Raw genomic sequence first — 17,025 nt, forward strand, 5'->3', positions numbered from 1 at the left:
AGTGCCTTCGACGTATAACATATGATCTAACTATAAATCTCTGAAAAAATCCAAAGTAATTTTACTTTACTTTTTTATGTTCTCTACTCTATGATCTTTACTAAATGATTACTGAAATCTTTAACTTCTACGGTGAGGTCGCAGAAAAACTATCCATAATGAATTTACTGAGATTAATGAACTGAGAAGTTGTAAATGTTTTATTAACAGATCAGAGTGGCCTCACAAATTGCAAATTTGTAAATAAGAAAACGACACAAATAGCTAGAAGTCTCGAAATTTCGTTCTCTCCTGTTTCTTTTACTTATTCATCGAATAATCTTAAAGATCTAGAGGAGCAAATGTATTTAAGTTACTAGATTAATTCCTCTCTTCTCGAGTTAATTACCTCATCAATGAAACTTGGTATTTCGGTTCTATTTGTACATAATTTCTTTAATTTTATTTATAACTACATTTTGTATTTCCTATCTATGTAATTAAGTAATCAACGAACTTCGAGATTTCTATTTTTACAAAAAATGTTTTAAACGCCATTTTATATTCCAATTTCAGCGACGATCGTGCCACTAAAAATCGTGCAAAGCGATCTGAAACGTATGTATTATTTACATATCATGGATCAACGAAACATTCCACTCAAAAAGACATATATATATATTTGTATTTTTCGAGTCTCAGGATTTTATCGACTTAAAGCATCGATAGGAAGAGCGATGGCCGCGTGGCCGCCATTACGAACAAAATTCAAATGCTAAAAATCTATAATCGTGTTACCACTCTCGAAAATGTCTTACTCGTAGAGGTTCGCCTATTTTTCTAGTACTTTTATAGAGTTTAGGTACGTTCACGAACGACTTAGGGTAAAGATGGCGGAGCCTAAGAGGTAGTAGGTTACGAAATCACTGTTCATTCCGTAATTAAGGATCTAAGGGTTGAAAGTGCCTTGTTTCATAGAAGCCTGGCGATTTCCGCGAGCAAATCTCCAGAGAATCGGTTACCTGAGAGCACCTGTAGACTTATAGCGAATAGTTGTTACTCGACAGCCGTGTGACACCTTGGTCCATCGTTCTCTGAACTAGGGAGCTACTAGAGGGTCTATCATATCGTATTTTTCTATCTGCATATCGTTATTTATGGTGTACGGTTTTCAATCATCGTAGTCGCCCAGTATCACCGACATACTTAATAGAATAGCGTCGATTTTTCACCAATCTCTCAGTTTTCTCATTTCTTTTTGTAACGAGTAGACTCGGTACTGCGCAAGTTCGTCATGATTGAAAAGCCACACTCGACCAATCGACCGTACAAGATTTAAGGACCACTGTACCTTTTTAAGCGAGATCTATTTTTACGCCACGGATTTGCTCAAGCACGGAGCAAGAGGGTCGATCTCCAGCCTCTTCGAAATCGAGACGGATCCATATTTATCGAGATTATAATATAAGCGTTACTTAAAACATTCCTCGGCGCCCTCGAGATCGGCTCGTTTTGTCGTTCCACGTACTCTTTTCTGTTTTTCTTTTTTTTTTTCACTTTTGTACTACACTTAGCGCACGAAGAGAGACTGTAACGCGAAGGACAGAGAAGACTTCCGGATCAGAGTCCAGTATTTTTGATATCAGTATTTTACTCGCGCCCTCCTGCCTGCGGACTGACGCAGGATATATTATACTCGTTGCAACGTTTCCTCTCGCACTTTCTCGTCAGCGATCTCGCGTGGCAAGCTGGAGACTAACTTCGAATCAGTCGAATCGAGAGCATAATTCTAACCCCTCGACCATTGTTACCTATAACGTTCAAAGAACTCTTATTCTCACCCCTCCCCTCGAATACTCGTTCCGGTATTTAAGCACTTCGAACTCTCTTTTTTTTTGGAAAAGGTTTACCAAGCGAACTACGGAATATCTATCACGATTATTACCAGCAATTAATACTATTATTAACATTATTATTATTATTAATATTATTATTAATAAAAAGACAATCTTTGTTGCGGGTTATTTTCTAAAAATCGAGCGTGTCATTCTTTCCTCCCTTTTCTCCAGCCTTCGTCATCCTAATGGTGGAAATCTGTTTTTTATTCACAGACTAAGGACTGTGACGATCGAATACCAGCAAGTGAGGATGCGTCGATAGAGAATCTGTGTTCGTGCTAACCGTTTATTTCTGTTTTCAGCTTGTTGGTACCGCCAGCCAGTCAGCTTTGAGACCTATCCCTGCGACACCTGCGGCAGACAGTACCGAAGAGTGATCTCCTTGCAGCGACACAAGAGGCTCGAGTGTGGCAAGGAGGCTCAGTTCGAGTGTGTCCTGTGCCGCGCGAAATTCAAGCACAAGCATAGTCTGCTTAGACATTACAACATTCATGGGACGGACGTGAATAAAGCCAGCAGACTCGAGGGAGAAGATAGGTGTGCTTGACAGGCGGGGCTCGAGAAGAGGGACTGGAGACTTCGATGCGTGGCGAGGAATGAGTGGGGACTTTGATGAGTGTGGAGACGTGAGAGATTTCTGTGAGAGTAGAGAGGTGATTTCGATGCGTGGGGACTTCGATGCGTGGAGATTTCGACGCGCGGAGATTTCAACGCGTGGAGACTTCAATGCATGGAGATTTCAACGCGTGGAAATCCTAGTGTCTAGAGATTTCAACGCCTGGAGATTTCTACATATAAATACACCCGCTATTTACACAGTTACGTGGCAATCAATTTGTTACTTAAGTTGACATTAATTATCACTCTTGGTTCCCCTTCTAATTTTACGACTAGACTGTCCACAGTATTTTTTAATTTCAATTTCCTAAGTATGAATGGTTCGAGAGTACTTACTTGTATCAATAATGCGATGGAATGTGATTTGCCAAATCATGACAGCAATAAATTTCGTGATAGAATGCGATCCCATTCCACTCACTAATGTGTGTACGAAGCTACACATTAATAACCCGCATTTCTTATTTACGATACACAGAATCACTTTCACCTGACGTGATTTATTTTGTCATACTATGTAGATATACTTTTTTGTACATACTTCATCCAAGAACTTATACACGTCTCTCTATTTAAGTTGTTTTTTCTAGAATCCCTTTTCTCCCACTTGTGTGACGTTTCTGATTAATACAATCTCTTATCTTGACAAAAATCCTGTCTGAAGCTAACACCAAGAAAAGCCCAGCGAATTCCTGATTTAACCAGGTAATCCTCTTGAGGAAGTCCATGGACTTCCCTTTTGGCGAAGATTTCGTTTTCATCCTCTGGAAAATTTCTCTTATTCGCTCTTCGAACAGCCCCTTCATCGCCTCTTTATCGTTTCAGGTTACTGGCTTCAGCCGTACCCGGAAATCGCGAACGTCGCCAACGTGCAGCAACCAGAAATGGCATTGGAGTCGGAGAAGCAGGCTTACAACCCTGTTCGAAATGCTCGGGGACAGTCCATCTACAAGTGTCCCAATTGCAGCCGCTTCTACATGAGAAATTCCTGCCTGAAACGCCACCTGCGCGTCGAGTGTGGCCAGGCACCGAAATACCAGTGCAAGATTTGCATGGGCTGGTTCAAGTACAAGCACAACCTGTCAGCCCACATGAAGCTCCACTGTGAGGAGCCGAAACACCACTGCAATCTCTGCCTAAAAAAATTCTACAGGAGGGACAAGCTAGTGGAGCACCAGAAAAAGGCGCACAAAATTTTCCCTGTCACGTGATGAATGGGAACTTTAATCGTGGTACTTTGATGACTTGTATCGTTGTTCCTGTTCGCCAGTGTCGCGAGTTTTTATTACTTTTTTATTCGAGATGGAGTGGTGCTCGTCGTTTTGTGTTTTATTGAGTGACGCTTGGTGCTTTGACAGGGGTATCGAATTATCGAAGAACCTGAGTGGAATATTGTTACAGGTTTATGGTTATGTATGTGTACCATGAATTGATACCATTAAATGTATCTGTTATTTTATAGCAGGAATTTGGTAGAATCTTTAGTGACAGTTTTTTAATCGTGGGACTACAGAAACATTTTTTTTGCAATTTTTTTTAATTTTACATTTTTCTAGGGTATGTGACGTTCTCGAGATCAACTGGACGCGGAAGATAAATGTTGGAACACTAGTTCATCAAATGTATGATTTTTCAGGTAGCTGTGATGGAAGCATTGAAGAGGTGCCATTGCAAGAAGAGAAGAATTCCCACTCCACCATTTTAATCGGTGTCTCAGAAATCTAGAGTGATATCCCAAGAAATCTACAGTAGAAACTGCAAGAAAATTCAGAGTCTCTGTTCGAAGTTCAGAGGATGCCAGAAGACTTCGTTCCTCCAAAAAAGCAAGAAGATTCTCGAAGACTGCTCTATCCTCATTCACCTCCTCAACTCTCGCCTCACTCACTATCTCAGCGTCTGTAATCTACTCTAGCTCATAAGTATACTCACCAGTCAGCGCGAGTTCTGTACGAAATAAACCAGAAGTACAAGAATCGAGCCCCAACTAGCGCATAAGACAGCCTCCAGCGTCTATCTCGACATCCCCCCAGAAAAACAGCTCCCAGAGAACCAAAGCCCTCCTCTCCCCCAAAGCTCCCCACTGTGGCAACGACCTCCCCTCACCACGTCGAGGGTGCCGCCTAGGCGCGCGTGAACGACGGAGCAGGCCTAAAGCTGTTCTTTTTTTCCCGATTGCAGATGACAGTGTGACGAAGAGCGCCGCGGCGGAGGAGAGCGTCGATCTGCCTGTTCAGGCGTGGAAGACGCAGGAGCAGGGGACGCTGGCGTTCGCCGATCTGAAGATACCGAAAGCGTGCAACTACGTCGGAAAGAAGCCTCCAGGGCAGTTCTGCTGCGGCAGGTGTGGAAGATCGTACATGAGGAAGGACTCGCTGCAGCGGCACGTGCACTGGGAGTGCGGCAAGGAGCCACAGTTCCAGTGCCCCTTCTGTCCCCAGCGGTGCAAGCGGAAGGCCCACTGGCTGCGGCACATCCGCCGACAGCACTTCGACAGGATGGGGGACATGGAGGCGTATCTGCTGGCGTACACGCCGAAGCTAGAGATCGACTGAGCGAGCCTTTCGGTGGCCACGGGGTGGAGAATCGAGCGCTGCAGGGGCTCAGTGTTGAAGACTGGGTATGGGTACTGTGCCGAGGAGATGGAGGGACGCTTGTGTGGAGGGCTGAAAGAAGGGATTTTTCGAGAGGAAGATTCTGAGAGGGTCTCAGGGGAGGATGGTACACTTTTCCTTGGGAGGAAGTGTGTAGATAGTATGGGGACCATTTTGATCTTTTTGGAAGGAGATTTGTGGTTTTGAATGGCTTGGTAGATTGTTTGTGGACGAGTAGTGACCACTGTGGAAGGTTTTTTCAGTGGAATGGTCTGTTGGTAGAGGAACAGTAAGTGGAAGAGCCTGTGTGTGGTCAGACTGTGGATGAGGAGAAGCACTCGGTACATGGTCAGCCAGAAAACAAGTAGAAATGGTCGGCGAGTGCTCAGACAGAAACTAGTAGAAGTGGCCAGCGCATGGCCAGCCAGGAAACTAGTAGAACTGGTCGACGAGTGCTCAGACAGGGAACTAGTAGAAGTGGCCAGTATCTGGCCAGCCAGAAAACAAGTAGAAATGGTCTCTGCGTGGTCAGACAGTGCATTATTGAAAGTATTAACCATTTTTTATCTGTATATCCCATGTGGTTGCAAAGTTATTAATTTTCTTTACTTTTTCACAGCAATTGCACCTTTTTACTCTTTAGAAATTCATCTATAGGTGGTCACCTAACTCGTCCAAAATATGATCTATGAACATAAGCATTTAAGAACACTATTTCCAGCCTAAAAAATCAACCTGACAAATTTTTGGTAAATTATCCTGCAGTGCTCTCAATTCTACACTCTGTGCAGCCTGTCAAGCCTACGCAACGCTTGTTTGTGATTATCGTAAATTGGATACACAGTATGAATTATGACTCTATATATTTTTTACGACGAGAAAGGAGGAAAATCGACGGGAATTAACTCGCGTGCGTTTTTCAGATCGATTTACATATGTCTGATTTTTTTTTTTTAATTCTTTTCATCCACTTTGCTGTATATATATTCATTGTGCGAGCGAAATACTCATTCCAAGCTTGTCACGAAACGAGCTACGTGCAAAGAGGAAGCTGAGAAGAGGAACGAAGGAGAATAAGCGTCGACCATTATTTTTTTAACCATGTAGCGATTAGTCGTAAGCTTAAGTCTCTCGAAGTTCAACCTCGACTGATATTTATTACTGTACATCGAATTAGTTTCTTTCTTTTTTTTATATATTTTTTTCTTGCTGTACAAGATACGAACCTTGTAGCTCTCGATCAACAAGTGCCTTATGTGCGTTGTAGGTGTAATCGATGACAATAAGTGCGATTTCCTAGGCGTCACGATAGAGAACGAAAGTACACGACGAGGAGTAGCCTTAAACGTAGACCAAATGCGAGGATAAGATTATTTTCGAGATAATATTAGGGCGATTAGGTGCGTAAGCGGACTCCCGAAGACTGATCATGTTCGCGCAGATTTTCTCACAGTGCTTAACATTAACGACCATGCGATTGCTACCGTGTTTCGTACGTTTGATTAAATAAAATGTGTCAGAAGACGAAAAATCACCAGATGGACACCCACATGTCTATCCACCTCACCGATCACCCGCGACAATTTTTTTTTTATTTTTCTCGCTACTCCAGAGATCGAGCGTCTTCCCTCTAATTGACAAGTTACCAACTGGACCTCTAACGTTGACAGTTCGTGATTGACAAGATGTCTCATCCGATCCCTCCACCCTGAAAATTGTTTTTTTTTTCTTTCACCAGAAGAGAAACCTTCCCGAGTGTTTTTCGACTTCCGCATTTTACCTCTCCATTTCTCACTTTCTGTCTGTCTGTCCATCCTTCGAAACAGGACACTGTACATTGTTGCGGGAACGAATCGCGTGGATGGTCTCGTCTGGTCGAATTTCGATGGGCCAAAGTGGGAAAAATGATTTCAAATTGATGGACAAGTCTAGCGATTGATGCAGTCCACTTTCTGTCGAAGTCTGACCATAGACGACATCATTCTACTGCGAGCCCTTCGATTGCCTCTCTCCTCATTCTTTTTCTTTCTCTTTCTCTCTCTCTCTCTCTTTCTGTCTTTGAATTTTTGATCTCTCTTTCCTTCTCGTCGACATTTAGGGGAGTAGCATGCGCACTAACTCTTCTCGAAACTTGTACATAGAACACGACTTTTATCGCTTGTGCGTCGAAAGGAACAGACTCGCTGCTCCGTTTCTTTCGCCACGCACCGGAAACCGCTCCTTCTTCGTATGCGAACAATTCATAGCTAGCTGCTTGGGGCCTCGAACGTAGGGATACAAACAACAAGTGCATTATATTATCTCTATCCTTCCTTCGACAATAATACACGCTGATTCCGACAGGGCCACGCTTGGATCCAGAACGAGTCCAAGATCGACGCTTCAGAAGCCTCTTGGGACTTCTTCTCGATCCTGCTGGCAACTGTCAAATTTTCAGGACATCTGGGAAGGTACCTGCTGCTTGTGGCGATGGATGTATAGAGCTGTGGCAAAATGGCAGACTGTGTTTTCGAGTTTATGGTCAATCTTGGAGAGTGTTTAGTGTGATACTTATTGAGGACTGTGGATGTGGAAATAGTGTCTGCAGAGGTCCACAGTGGGGATGAAGAAGGGGAAGTTTCAGCCCTTAGAGACCTTCCACTTTGAATTCTAATCTTTATCCCTAGGGGGTAGAAGTGGAAGTCTCATTTGATATTCATAAGTCAGACTTTGGTAGTTTCACCCAGGGTTGCCATAGGAATTCCCTTTTTGGGTATAGCGGGGAAAACTCAGGGGTGATGGAAGGAGTAATGTCTGGCCTATTGGTACAAGCCATTATTTCTTCTTTGACCTCCCAAATTCCTCCACTAGAGCCTAGAATCCAGACAAGACAGTTCTTTTCCTTATCTTCCAATTCCCCTCTATCCCCAACGAGAGATTCATATGGCAACCCTGGTCCCAGCTCGTGCACTCCATTACAATGACCTCAGAATCACTGTTCTCGAAAGCACACCTCCCAGAGTCAAAGAAAACTACTAGATCAGATCCTCCAGCATCGCTAGCCCAGCAGCAGGTACCTTCCCTCTTCATGGGGAGCTCGACAAGCCCTTCGCCAAGGGAATTTCCTGGTGGGCCGAGGACTGCGTCCAGGGACAAGTGACCGCTTGGCGTAGCTAAGCCTAATCCTAAGTCCGGTCGAAACGCGCGAAAGTCTCGCAGGGAATGTAAATCGCGTGGGAGGGCCCAGCGAGAGGCCTGGCTCTCGATCGGGCCGCCCACTCGAGCGCACGTGTCCCCGAGGATCCTCTCGTCCGATCCTCGCTCAGCAGCGTGGCCCGCGGTACTAATGACCCCCGTGAATCCTGTGTTCCAGCCGAGGACCTGAGCATCACGGGGCTGAAGTGGGCGGCGGCCTGGCAGAGATGGAGCGTCCCCTCGATCATGTGGCGATCTGGCGGGGGGCTGGGCAAGGGGCTCGGCTCGGGCTCCTCGAACCCCGAGGGCTTCAACTGCCCCGCCTGCGGCAGGGTCTACAAGCTGAAGAGCAGCCTGAGGAACCACCAGAAGTGGGAGTGCGGCAAGGAGCCCCAGTTCCAGTGCCCCCACTGCGTGTACAGGGCGAAGCAGAAGATGCACATCGCGCGGCATATGGAGCGGATGCACAAAGAGAAGATCTACAAGCAGGAGCTCGTCTAAGGGCCTGTCGGGGCGGAAGGGGAGGGCGGCGAGGCTCGAGAGAGGGGGACGACGAAGAACGGGGATCGCCAGCAGAGGTCCAGGGGGATCGAGGGACGGTGAGAGGCAGCGAATCGGGGCTGGCACGTCTGGGCAAACTGCCAATCCTCCTCTTATCTCGATTTTGGATTCTATTTTTTTAACGTTTTTTAAGGTTTATTATTAATTAATTAATTATCTATTATTAATTATTTTTATTTTTTGCGTAACCGAGATGTACCGCGTATAAACGAGGGAACGCGTCGATCTCCCGCTCGGGGCGATGTCTCTGTTAACTTCCCAGCGAAGTCTTTTTGTTCCTCTTTCGTTTCCCGCGGGGTCCAGTGGACCCCTCGCGCGGGCCTTCGATCCAGAGAGTAGATCAGGGTCCTATCTGCGCTTCTCAGGATGTACGATCACTTTTACACTTTAGAATCCTGTGAAAGAATTTTTATTTCGTTATCTGAATCAATTAAGTGGATGGAAAGACTGTAGACAGCCTCATTTGACGTATTTGAACAGAGTACAGTTTTCCTCTAAGACACAAACTTTCAAATGAATTTTCCATGAATCTTGATCTTTTTTTTAGCGATTTTAATTTTATAGTATCTAGACCTATTGCTACATTCCTTCGTCCACTGTCTCACGAACTTCTCTCTCTGCAGTAGCAATCAGAAGCGCAGAGAAGCCCGAAGCACCTATCACTACTGAAAGGGGTAGAGTGGTCCAGCTGGGGTGCTCTGAGAAGCTCAATAAGAAAAATCCCTAGGAAGAAGATTACTGAAACCACAGCTGCACTTTTTCGTCGCTGTCCCAGGGGGCTCACTGTGCCCCTTTCAGACCACGCAATTCCTGAGAATAGAGTCTGTTGAGTGCGTTCCGCCCCGAGTTGGATATAAGACCGTCCGGTAAACCGGAGCTCTTCCATAGCAACCATTCTGGTCACACTGGTTCCATATTTTTTAACCGGGCCGAGCCGTGCGCGTGTGGCTCACTGGGGACAGCAAAAAAGAAAGAAAAGGGAAAATCGCAGACTGTCGCGGGGGAAAAGCAGTTTCCAAATTCCAGAGAACCGAGAACCGTACTATATCGTGGCTGGATACGTTCCTCGATCTGGTCCACGTGCTTTCTTCCTGACCATGCACCAAACTTGTTCCAAGTTCCACTCTGGCGTCCCTAGGGGATCCAGAATTTCCTGGACAGACTGGGGGGATGTTGGATCCCCCTTGGACGCTGTTCCTTTTATCGCACCTTTCGTTTCGGTCTTTTCGTAACGAGAAAGGCGGCCATTTTGTATATTCCTTGTCGCTGGCGGTGGCCAGCGACAGCAGAGAGGGTACAGTATTAAGCAACGACGATTCGCTCGGATCGCTCGTCTATCCTGCTTCTCGCTAATGCTTCCTTCACGCTCGCGTTTACAGTCAGGTGTATACGTACACTCTACATTTAATATTACACACACGTACACGCACGATATACGTACACGAGACACGGAGACACACAGACAGACACACGAAAGGATATAATATGTTCTTTTTAGAGTGCCGCGGTGTGCGGTGTATTTTCTCCTATGAACATTGTGATCGTCAGACTGCCAGATAAACACGAAACCTAGTAGATTCCTATACGATGCATTTAAGTATATATATTTATATTATATAATTGCGTATGATTAATGCTTCTCTCTTAATTAAGCGTCCTCGTGGTAAGAGATACGTTTCTTTGTATACAAACGACACTTTCGTCGCCACTGCCGAATCATCCTCCCACCCCACTTCCCCCTCCTCTTTTTTTTATTTTGGAAGAAGCACGTCTGCCTGTTCGAGGGGAACGATCGCAGCATCTTGCGCCGAGCACGACTCTCTTTCCTATTTTTTAGGCACTTAGTTATCGAATTCAATAAACGAGTCACTAGGAACACTAAAGACACTAGGGACCCTAGGGTCACTGGGACAACCAGGGCCACTCTGGAATAACTAGGCTCGCTAAGACAATTATAGCCCTAGGACATCTAGAGTCACTAGGGATACTAATGTCACTAGGATATCTAATGTTGCTAGGGACACTAAAGTCACTAGGGTAATTGGGTTCACAGAGAATATTCAAAATCCTATTTTTAACCGTACTACTCCAAACAGTGTTCAGATCGTAGAGATATCATTTAATCTAGGAATTTAGTATTTTAGGTTACTTTTTAATCCCAATGTTAGTCACTAGTAAGCAAACTGGAATGGCAAAAACTATTCTTTCTCTCTAGAAAATTGTTCACACTGGAAGCCCACTAGTTTTGGTCGATCAGGTTCCTCCAGGGGCGGACCCTACTATTTTTCTTCGACCCTGGACGACGAAAACTAGGGAGTCTTGACCCAGTCAACACAGGGACGAGTATTTCGCGAGAGTCCGTGCTCGGCAAGTACCTGGCACCAGGTCCCGTATTCCTACGCCAAAATACGCGCGCCACGGCCGCCCGACTTTCCATACTGTAGACAATATTTATGAGACAAGCTAAATACTAAACTAAACTACTCGTAATTCATATTATACAGTGTAAGTACTGCGCAACGTCTGACGCAAACGAAAGCGGTAGATTTAATTTCCTCCAACGCCGCGGTCCGCGACCGAGTTCTCGGTTCATCTCACCTCTCCACTGAGCGTCCAGAGGCGTCCACAGCCTTCTGCACCTCAGACCCAAAAAATCGAAACGCAAAGACGACGACAGACAGAATACAGTCACGCTTCCAGCGGAGGGACGCCCCCCCCTGGTCCACCGGAAGTGGAGCGCCTCGGGGACCAAGATGGCGGTCGTCTCCTCCGCACGAGTGCAATAACTAGCCACTTATACACTTCTCACCCCATAGTTCTTCCTCTCCACTGCAACCGCGCGCAGTGAGACTCTCAGAGGATCGACCGAGAACTCGCTCGCGGACGAGCGTATATCGTATAGTAAGCGAACAAAGCGGCTACTGTGTGGTAGAGAAAGAGAGAGAGAGAGAAAGAGAGAGAGAGAGAGCGCGAGAGAGAGAGAGAGCGAGAGAAAGAGAGAGAGAGAGTTGTGTGCAAGTCTGGTGGAAATGTTGCAGATGACCCTCCTCTGGAGGGTTGAAAGCATGGCGAATATCGATATCAGCTTTGAGGAGGTGGAGAAAGAGGGTGGGCGATTATAGGCGTTAAAGTACGTTTATGGATCGACTTGCATAGTTACTGAGTAATGTTTATCGATAATACTACTGCCTCACGAGGCCTTGATGCGTGGCGGCGGTCGAGGCCGCGGGGGTGGAGGCTGACAGGCACGGGGTAGGGGGTGAGTTAGGACCCCCGAGGGCCGAACGATCGTCGCCATTAACGGAGATTATTAGATTATTAGGCATGTAAGAAGTACTACTAGCTAGGTCGTAGGTTTTAATGACTCTTTCTTCTTTATTTTTGATTTTTTTCGTAATCTATAAGTGAAAGGGAATACGAGGGACGCGTTGGCGTTCTCCGCGCGAGAATCTGTGGTCGGCCGAGCCGGTATTAGATACGGGGTATCGATTCAGATGAAGCTGAACGGGGGAGCAAGGGGAGCGTGTGCGCGAGAGGTTGGACTCAAGGGGATGGCGGGAGGGTTTGTCGTCGAGGACGAACAGTGATAATTACTTAGAGTCGTGATAGAACGTCAGAGGCCGAAAAATTGAAGATCTTCTTTCAAGCATTTTCCACAGAGGCTCAGCTTTCGATCTTTAATCGAGCACCACTGACCTCCTCTCCTCGACTATGGGTGGGTCCCGCCAGTGCCTCAACTCGCCCCCAGAATATCCAAAAATATTTTATAGAGAATCATGTATAGAATCGTTTATATAGAGAGCAATATTTTTCCCTCGGTAATAGAAGCGCTATATTCTTGAACGCGTTCCAACTTTGATGGCGGGACGATCCTCGAGTTGGGGGCAAGATGGGGGCCACTGAGGAAGCTCTGATCTGTCGATTTCCTGGTGGATTGGAAAGCTAGCGAGCGTGCAAACGAGGCAGGAGGAGCCCATGTTTTATCGATTGTCTTTCATTATTTTTCTTCTTCTGGGGAGGTCGTTCATCCCCTTTCTCTTTATTGGCTAGCAGCACGCTCTCGCTCGACTCTTTTTCGGAAATGATCGCGAGCGACGAACTTCAAACTCGTAATTAATATATGTGCCTTTGGAACGTTTGGGGGATAGGAAGAAAAGCTGAGATTCTTGCAATTATTAGGCGATTGTTGTGAAAAGGAACACTGAAATTTCTGTGAAGAGTGGAGAGGAAAATCGAGCCCGTCGTCAGATATAAAATCTTTCAAAGAAAAAAATGAATATATATAAATAATTAAATAAATATACAAGATCGTGGCCGGGGGGTGTAGAAGGAAGGGAGAAAAAAAATTGTAAAATTTTGGAGCTAAGTAAGCAAAAATATTATATGTATACATATTTGCGTATATACATATAGAGATATATATATATTATATATATACACACACGAGTGGGAATCGTAAAAAAAGGAAAGAATGGAAAATAACTTTTTTACGGGTTCGTCATCGTACTAATTAGTTATGGCTTTTATAATCAGGTCTAACTCGAGTCTTGCGCATAATAATTGGGCTTATTAATCACTGTGTCTTATATATATTTTCTTTTCTTTAATTTTTTTTTGTAATTAGGTTTTTTATTACGTTTACGATTATCGTGGAACGAGGAATTCTCTTGAATTTTCTTTTATTATTATATCTTTTTTTGTTTTTTTGGGTGTCGGTTTGGGATCGGGAACATTCTAACCGAGGAAAAAAAAGAGAAGCCATTTGGAAGAATCGGTGCATTCGAGAATACGACAGCTCAGGGTGGCGGCGAGGCGAAACGCGATGACGAGAATTTTGCATTGTTTCTGCTTTATTTTTCGTTTAACTATTTTTTTTCTTTTCATTACGAAATTCGTCTTTTACCGCTTCGACGGCTCTGTGGACGCGTGAAAATTACGTGCTGCGGAAATTAAGGGTGGTTGTTCGTCTCGAGAGAATGCTGGCTCTCATTTGTTATCGCGGTCGTTCAGCGAAAATTTCATTGCAAAGTCGCGTGGACGCGAATCGAAAATTTTTTCCAGAATTTAGTTCAGAGAGGAGCGTGTTGAGCATTGCAAAAATTTATCTGTGGAGCCTCGATTGTGTGATTGATAAATCGCAGAACGCGCGGACAGTGTGATATTTTAGGCGCTAAATTTAAAATGGAGAGAAGGGTCCCACGAGAAACTTCACGTGCTCTCACGCGTTGAACGTTCTTTTCTTCCTTCTTTTGTTTTTTCTCTCTTTTATCGGGATTCGACGAGATTTCGGCACGATCGATGTCGCGAGGAAAATTTATACGAAACGTGATCTTGATTTGCTAAGAGAGTGAAAGTGCGAGAGAGAGATGGAGAGAAAGAATTTAAAAAAATCTATTTATATTAGGCGATTGTTTAGCGCTTCGACGCAGAGATATCTTTTTTTTAATCGAACGTACATAAAGTATATCTAATATAGGATTGTTCGAAATTTATGCTATTTAAAAAAAGCGGAAAAGAAGAAAAAGGCAAAAAAATAAGAGGATATTATGTTGCTTCGCAGTTTAGATCGAAATTTATTATTAAGATTATATAAATCTATATATATATTATATATTATATATGCTTTTTATCGCTCGTTAGGGATTTCCAAATTAGACTCGTGTGGTTTCTCAAGATGGCCGAATTCTTTCTTTGTTTCGCGGAACCTTTTTTTTGAAGGGGGAAGAGAGAGCACCAGTGGTCTTTTCGCAAAAAAGAAAACGATTCAGGCAAGCGTGGTGGATCGATCAAGATCTGTATAGTAGCTTCTAGGGAACCGCGTAGGGTTAAAAGTGTGACAGACATGCCATCCAGGAATTTAGAAAGTACAGTGCTTTATTTTTTGTATGACGATATTATATTTCTATTAATCATAAAACGAATGAATTCGAGGGGAAAAAGCAGCCGTGATTTTCCAAAAGAAAAAAAAAAAGAAAATTAAATCGAAGCAACCAGAGGATCAAGTAGTCGTCCTTAGGCTGGCGAGAGTTCACGTTTCGAGGGGGATGAATCAAAGTGAAGAAAATTGTCCTCGTAAAAATTCTCAAATACTCTTCGGCCGTACTACGTTTCGACGAGTCTGTTGCTCTTGTTACGCCTTTGGGGACAGTCTAGACGAGGGGGCCGAGGGGCGCCATTTTGAGTCGCGGAGGGTCGACAAGGAGGCCCGTGGCCCCGCGAGAAATGATCGAGATGGAGTTGTATAGGGAACAGGGCGGGATTTAGGTCTTAAGATACGGCGAAATTGGTGTGAAAGATACTTAAGGACAGGCAACGTCGAAAACTTGCGCGAACCCAAAGTTGGGTTAGGAGGGCGAGCGACGCCAGCGCCACTGTATGACAGCGCGCCTGCGCGGCCGCGAGCCCGCGAAAAAGAGAATTATCTATAATCGCTAGGCGTTCTTTCGCAATCCGTACCTTTATTGGTAACCGCCCAGTGTTTTTTTTTTTTCTTAAAAAGAATCGTACTATCTGTACCGTACTATAACCGTACTATCTGCAGTCAGGCACTGCGTTTATCGAAATTGTCGACGATTTCTTGCGCGGGACCACGGTCTCGAGCATCGAGGGAGGGAAACAAACGTCGAAAAGGGGGTACGAGAGAGGAAAATTGTTAGAAAAAGGGTAGGAACGAGGGAGAACGAGCGTAACGAGAGCGAAACGAGCGTAGAGCGTCACGGGAAGGGATGAAACTGAAAGAGGAAGTAGCTTTCGAACCGAGAGAGCCTTGTGTTAAGTGCCTTCAAGTACGACTTAGATTTTAGGATAGATGACAAGAAAGAAAGAAAAAAAAACAAGAGGCGCTGGGCGCATCCAGCTGTGAACGAATTTTTACGGTATTATTGGCCGGGCGTCACCTAGGAAACGCGATACGGTGGCTTCTGGGAGCCACTTCCGGTTCCCTGTTTCAGAGATCTGCTTCGAATTGAAGTTATCGCGAGGTGTGTAAAAAAGGTTCGAAGTTTGATGAAGGTAAATCTAAAGAGAGTCTCAACCGGAAATGGACTCTACCGGAAGTCGTGGAGACGCTACAGTTTGCGCAAGTGGCGCTCGGCGGACATCTTGAGACCAGTGATATTTTTTTAGAAATTATTTATTTACGCCGAAGGAAGCAGAATTTAATCTCGATCACTCGCCTTTATACTGCCAATATTATCCGCTAAGACGTACTCATCTTCGTTGTCGATCCATGTTTAACCACACACACACAGCGACCACCATCCCTTACACACGCGTTTACATTTCTTCCTTTTTGTCCTCGACTCCTGATTACCGCAATGTGATTCCCGCGCGTTTTATTTCCACTTCAATCTCTATTTATTCCTAGCGCGTCATGCGTTTCTCCTTGTTCTTTTCTTTTCCTTGTTTCTTAAAACACTGTTCTTTATTATTTTTTTTAAATCAACGAGTACACCGGTACTCGCGTTCCTTTTTACATTTCTTTCGTTCGTTCGTCTATATTGTGTAAACAGTACAATTATCTCGTAATAAATAATAGTGAATTTAACGCGCGACTCGCGAGGTCGCGAGAGGGGACCGGAAGTGGGGTGTGGAGGTCGATGGGAAGCAATTCCACGTATGCAGAATAATATCTAACCGAGTCTCAGCTTTTAAGGAACCTCTACGATTCCTCTACTGTTTCGAATATTAAAAAGAACAGGTTACTTGGACTCTCAGAATTTTTACTAAAAAATAGAAATCATAGAACACACACCTGGGTGCCTTGAAACTAAGTGTTAAAAAATGTAGGTGTTCGAAATGAGTGAAGTTGGTTCACATCGGCCTACGCCCCACGACTTCCGGTTCCCTCGCTTCGTTTCGGGAGCGAGGCGCCTCTTCGCCGCGGCGATTCATAGATCCTACGACGACACGAGCGTCCATCTTGCTGGCCCTAAATCGAAGCCAGCGCTAAAAGTATTAGAAAGTGTCGCGACCGAAACTCGGCGCGCCCGACCGAAGAGGAGCTCGCGCTCGAGCCTAAGTACGATATTCTTACAATTAGTACAAGCACAGTACTCGACTGTACAGAGAGACAGGCAGAGAGAAAGAGAGAATGGGAGGAAGAGAGTGGATGAGAGAATGAAAGCAGAATTTCGAGTGAATGGAGGTGCAAGTGAGAAGGAGAGACAGAGCAAAGTGAATGGCTGCAAGTGAGAGAGCATAAG

The 17,025-nt window shown here is 44.8% G+C and overlaps 2 protein-coding genes across 2 annotated transcripts; both read left to right on the forward strand.

Moving 5' to 3' along the window:
* The first annotated feature begins 3,221 nt into the window (after nucleotides 1-3,221).
* On the forward strand, nucleotides 3,222-4,606 carry LOC143181432 (zinc finger protein 131-like). The gene is made up of 2 exons (XM_076381815.1): nucleotides 3,222-3,237; nucleotides 3,321-4,606. Exons 1-2 carry the CDS (start codon nucleotides 3,222-3,224, stop codon nucleotides 3,704-3,706), a joined length of 402 nt encoding a protein of 133 aa, XP_076237930.1. The 3' UTR covers nucleotides 3,707-4,606.
* On the forward strand, nucleotides 3,706-5,055 carry LOC143181433 (uncharacterized). The gene is made up of 7 exons (XM_076381816.1): nucleotides 3,706-3,756; nucleotides 3,854-3,908; nucleotides 3,958-3,967; nucleotides 4,052-4,205; nucleotides 4,248-4,389; nucleotides 4,428-4,441; nucleotides 4,484-5,055. Exons 1-7 carry the CDS (start codon nucleotides 3,706-3,708, stop codon nucleotides 5,045-5,047), a joined length of 990 nt encoding a protein of 329 aa, XP_076237931.1. The 3' UTR covers nucleotides 5,048-5,055.
* Nucleotides 5,056-17,025: the final 11,970 nt, after the last annotated feature.

The sequence above is a fragment of the Calliopsis andreniformis genome, chromosome 7 (assembly GCF_051401765.1).
Source record: "Calliopsis andreniformis isolate RMS-2024a chromosome 7, iyCalAndr_principal, whole genome shotgun sequence".
In the NCBI taxonomy this organism is placed as follows: domain Eukaryota; kingdom Metazoa; phylum Arthropoda; class Insecta; order Hymenoptera; family Andrenidae; genus Calliopsis; species Calliopsis andreniformis.

Coding starts and splice junctions, on each gene's coding strand:
- LOC143181433 (XM_076381816.1), top strand. CDS start 3,706: ATGAATGGGAACTTTAATCGTGGTACTTTGATGACTTGTATCGTTGTT. Junction 3,757..3,853: donor TGACTTGTATCGTTGTTCCT/GTTCGCCAGTGT, acceptor GTGCTTTGACAG/GGGTATCGAATTATCGAAGA. Junction 4,206..4,247: donor ACTCCACCATTTTAATCGGT/GTCTCAGAAATC, acceptor AATCTACAGTAG/AAACTGCAAGAAAATTCAGA.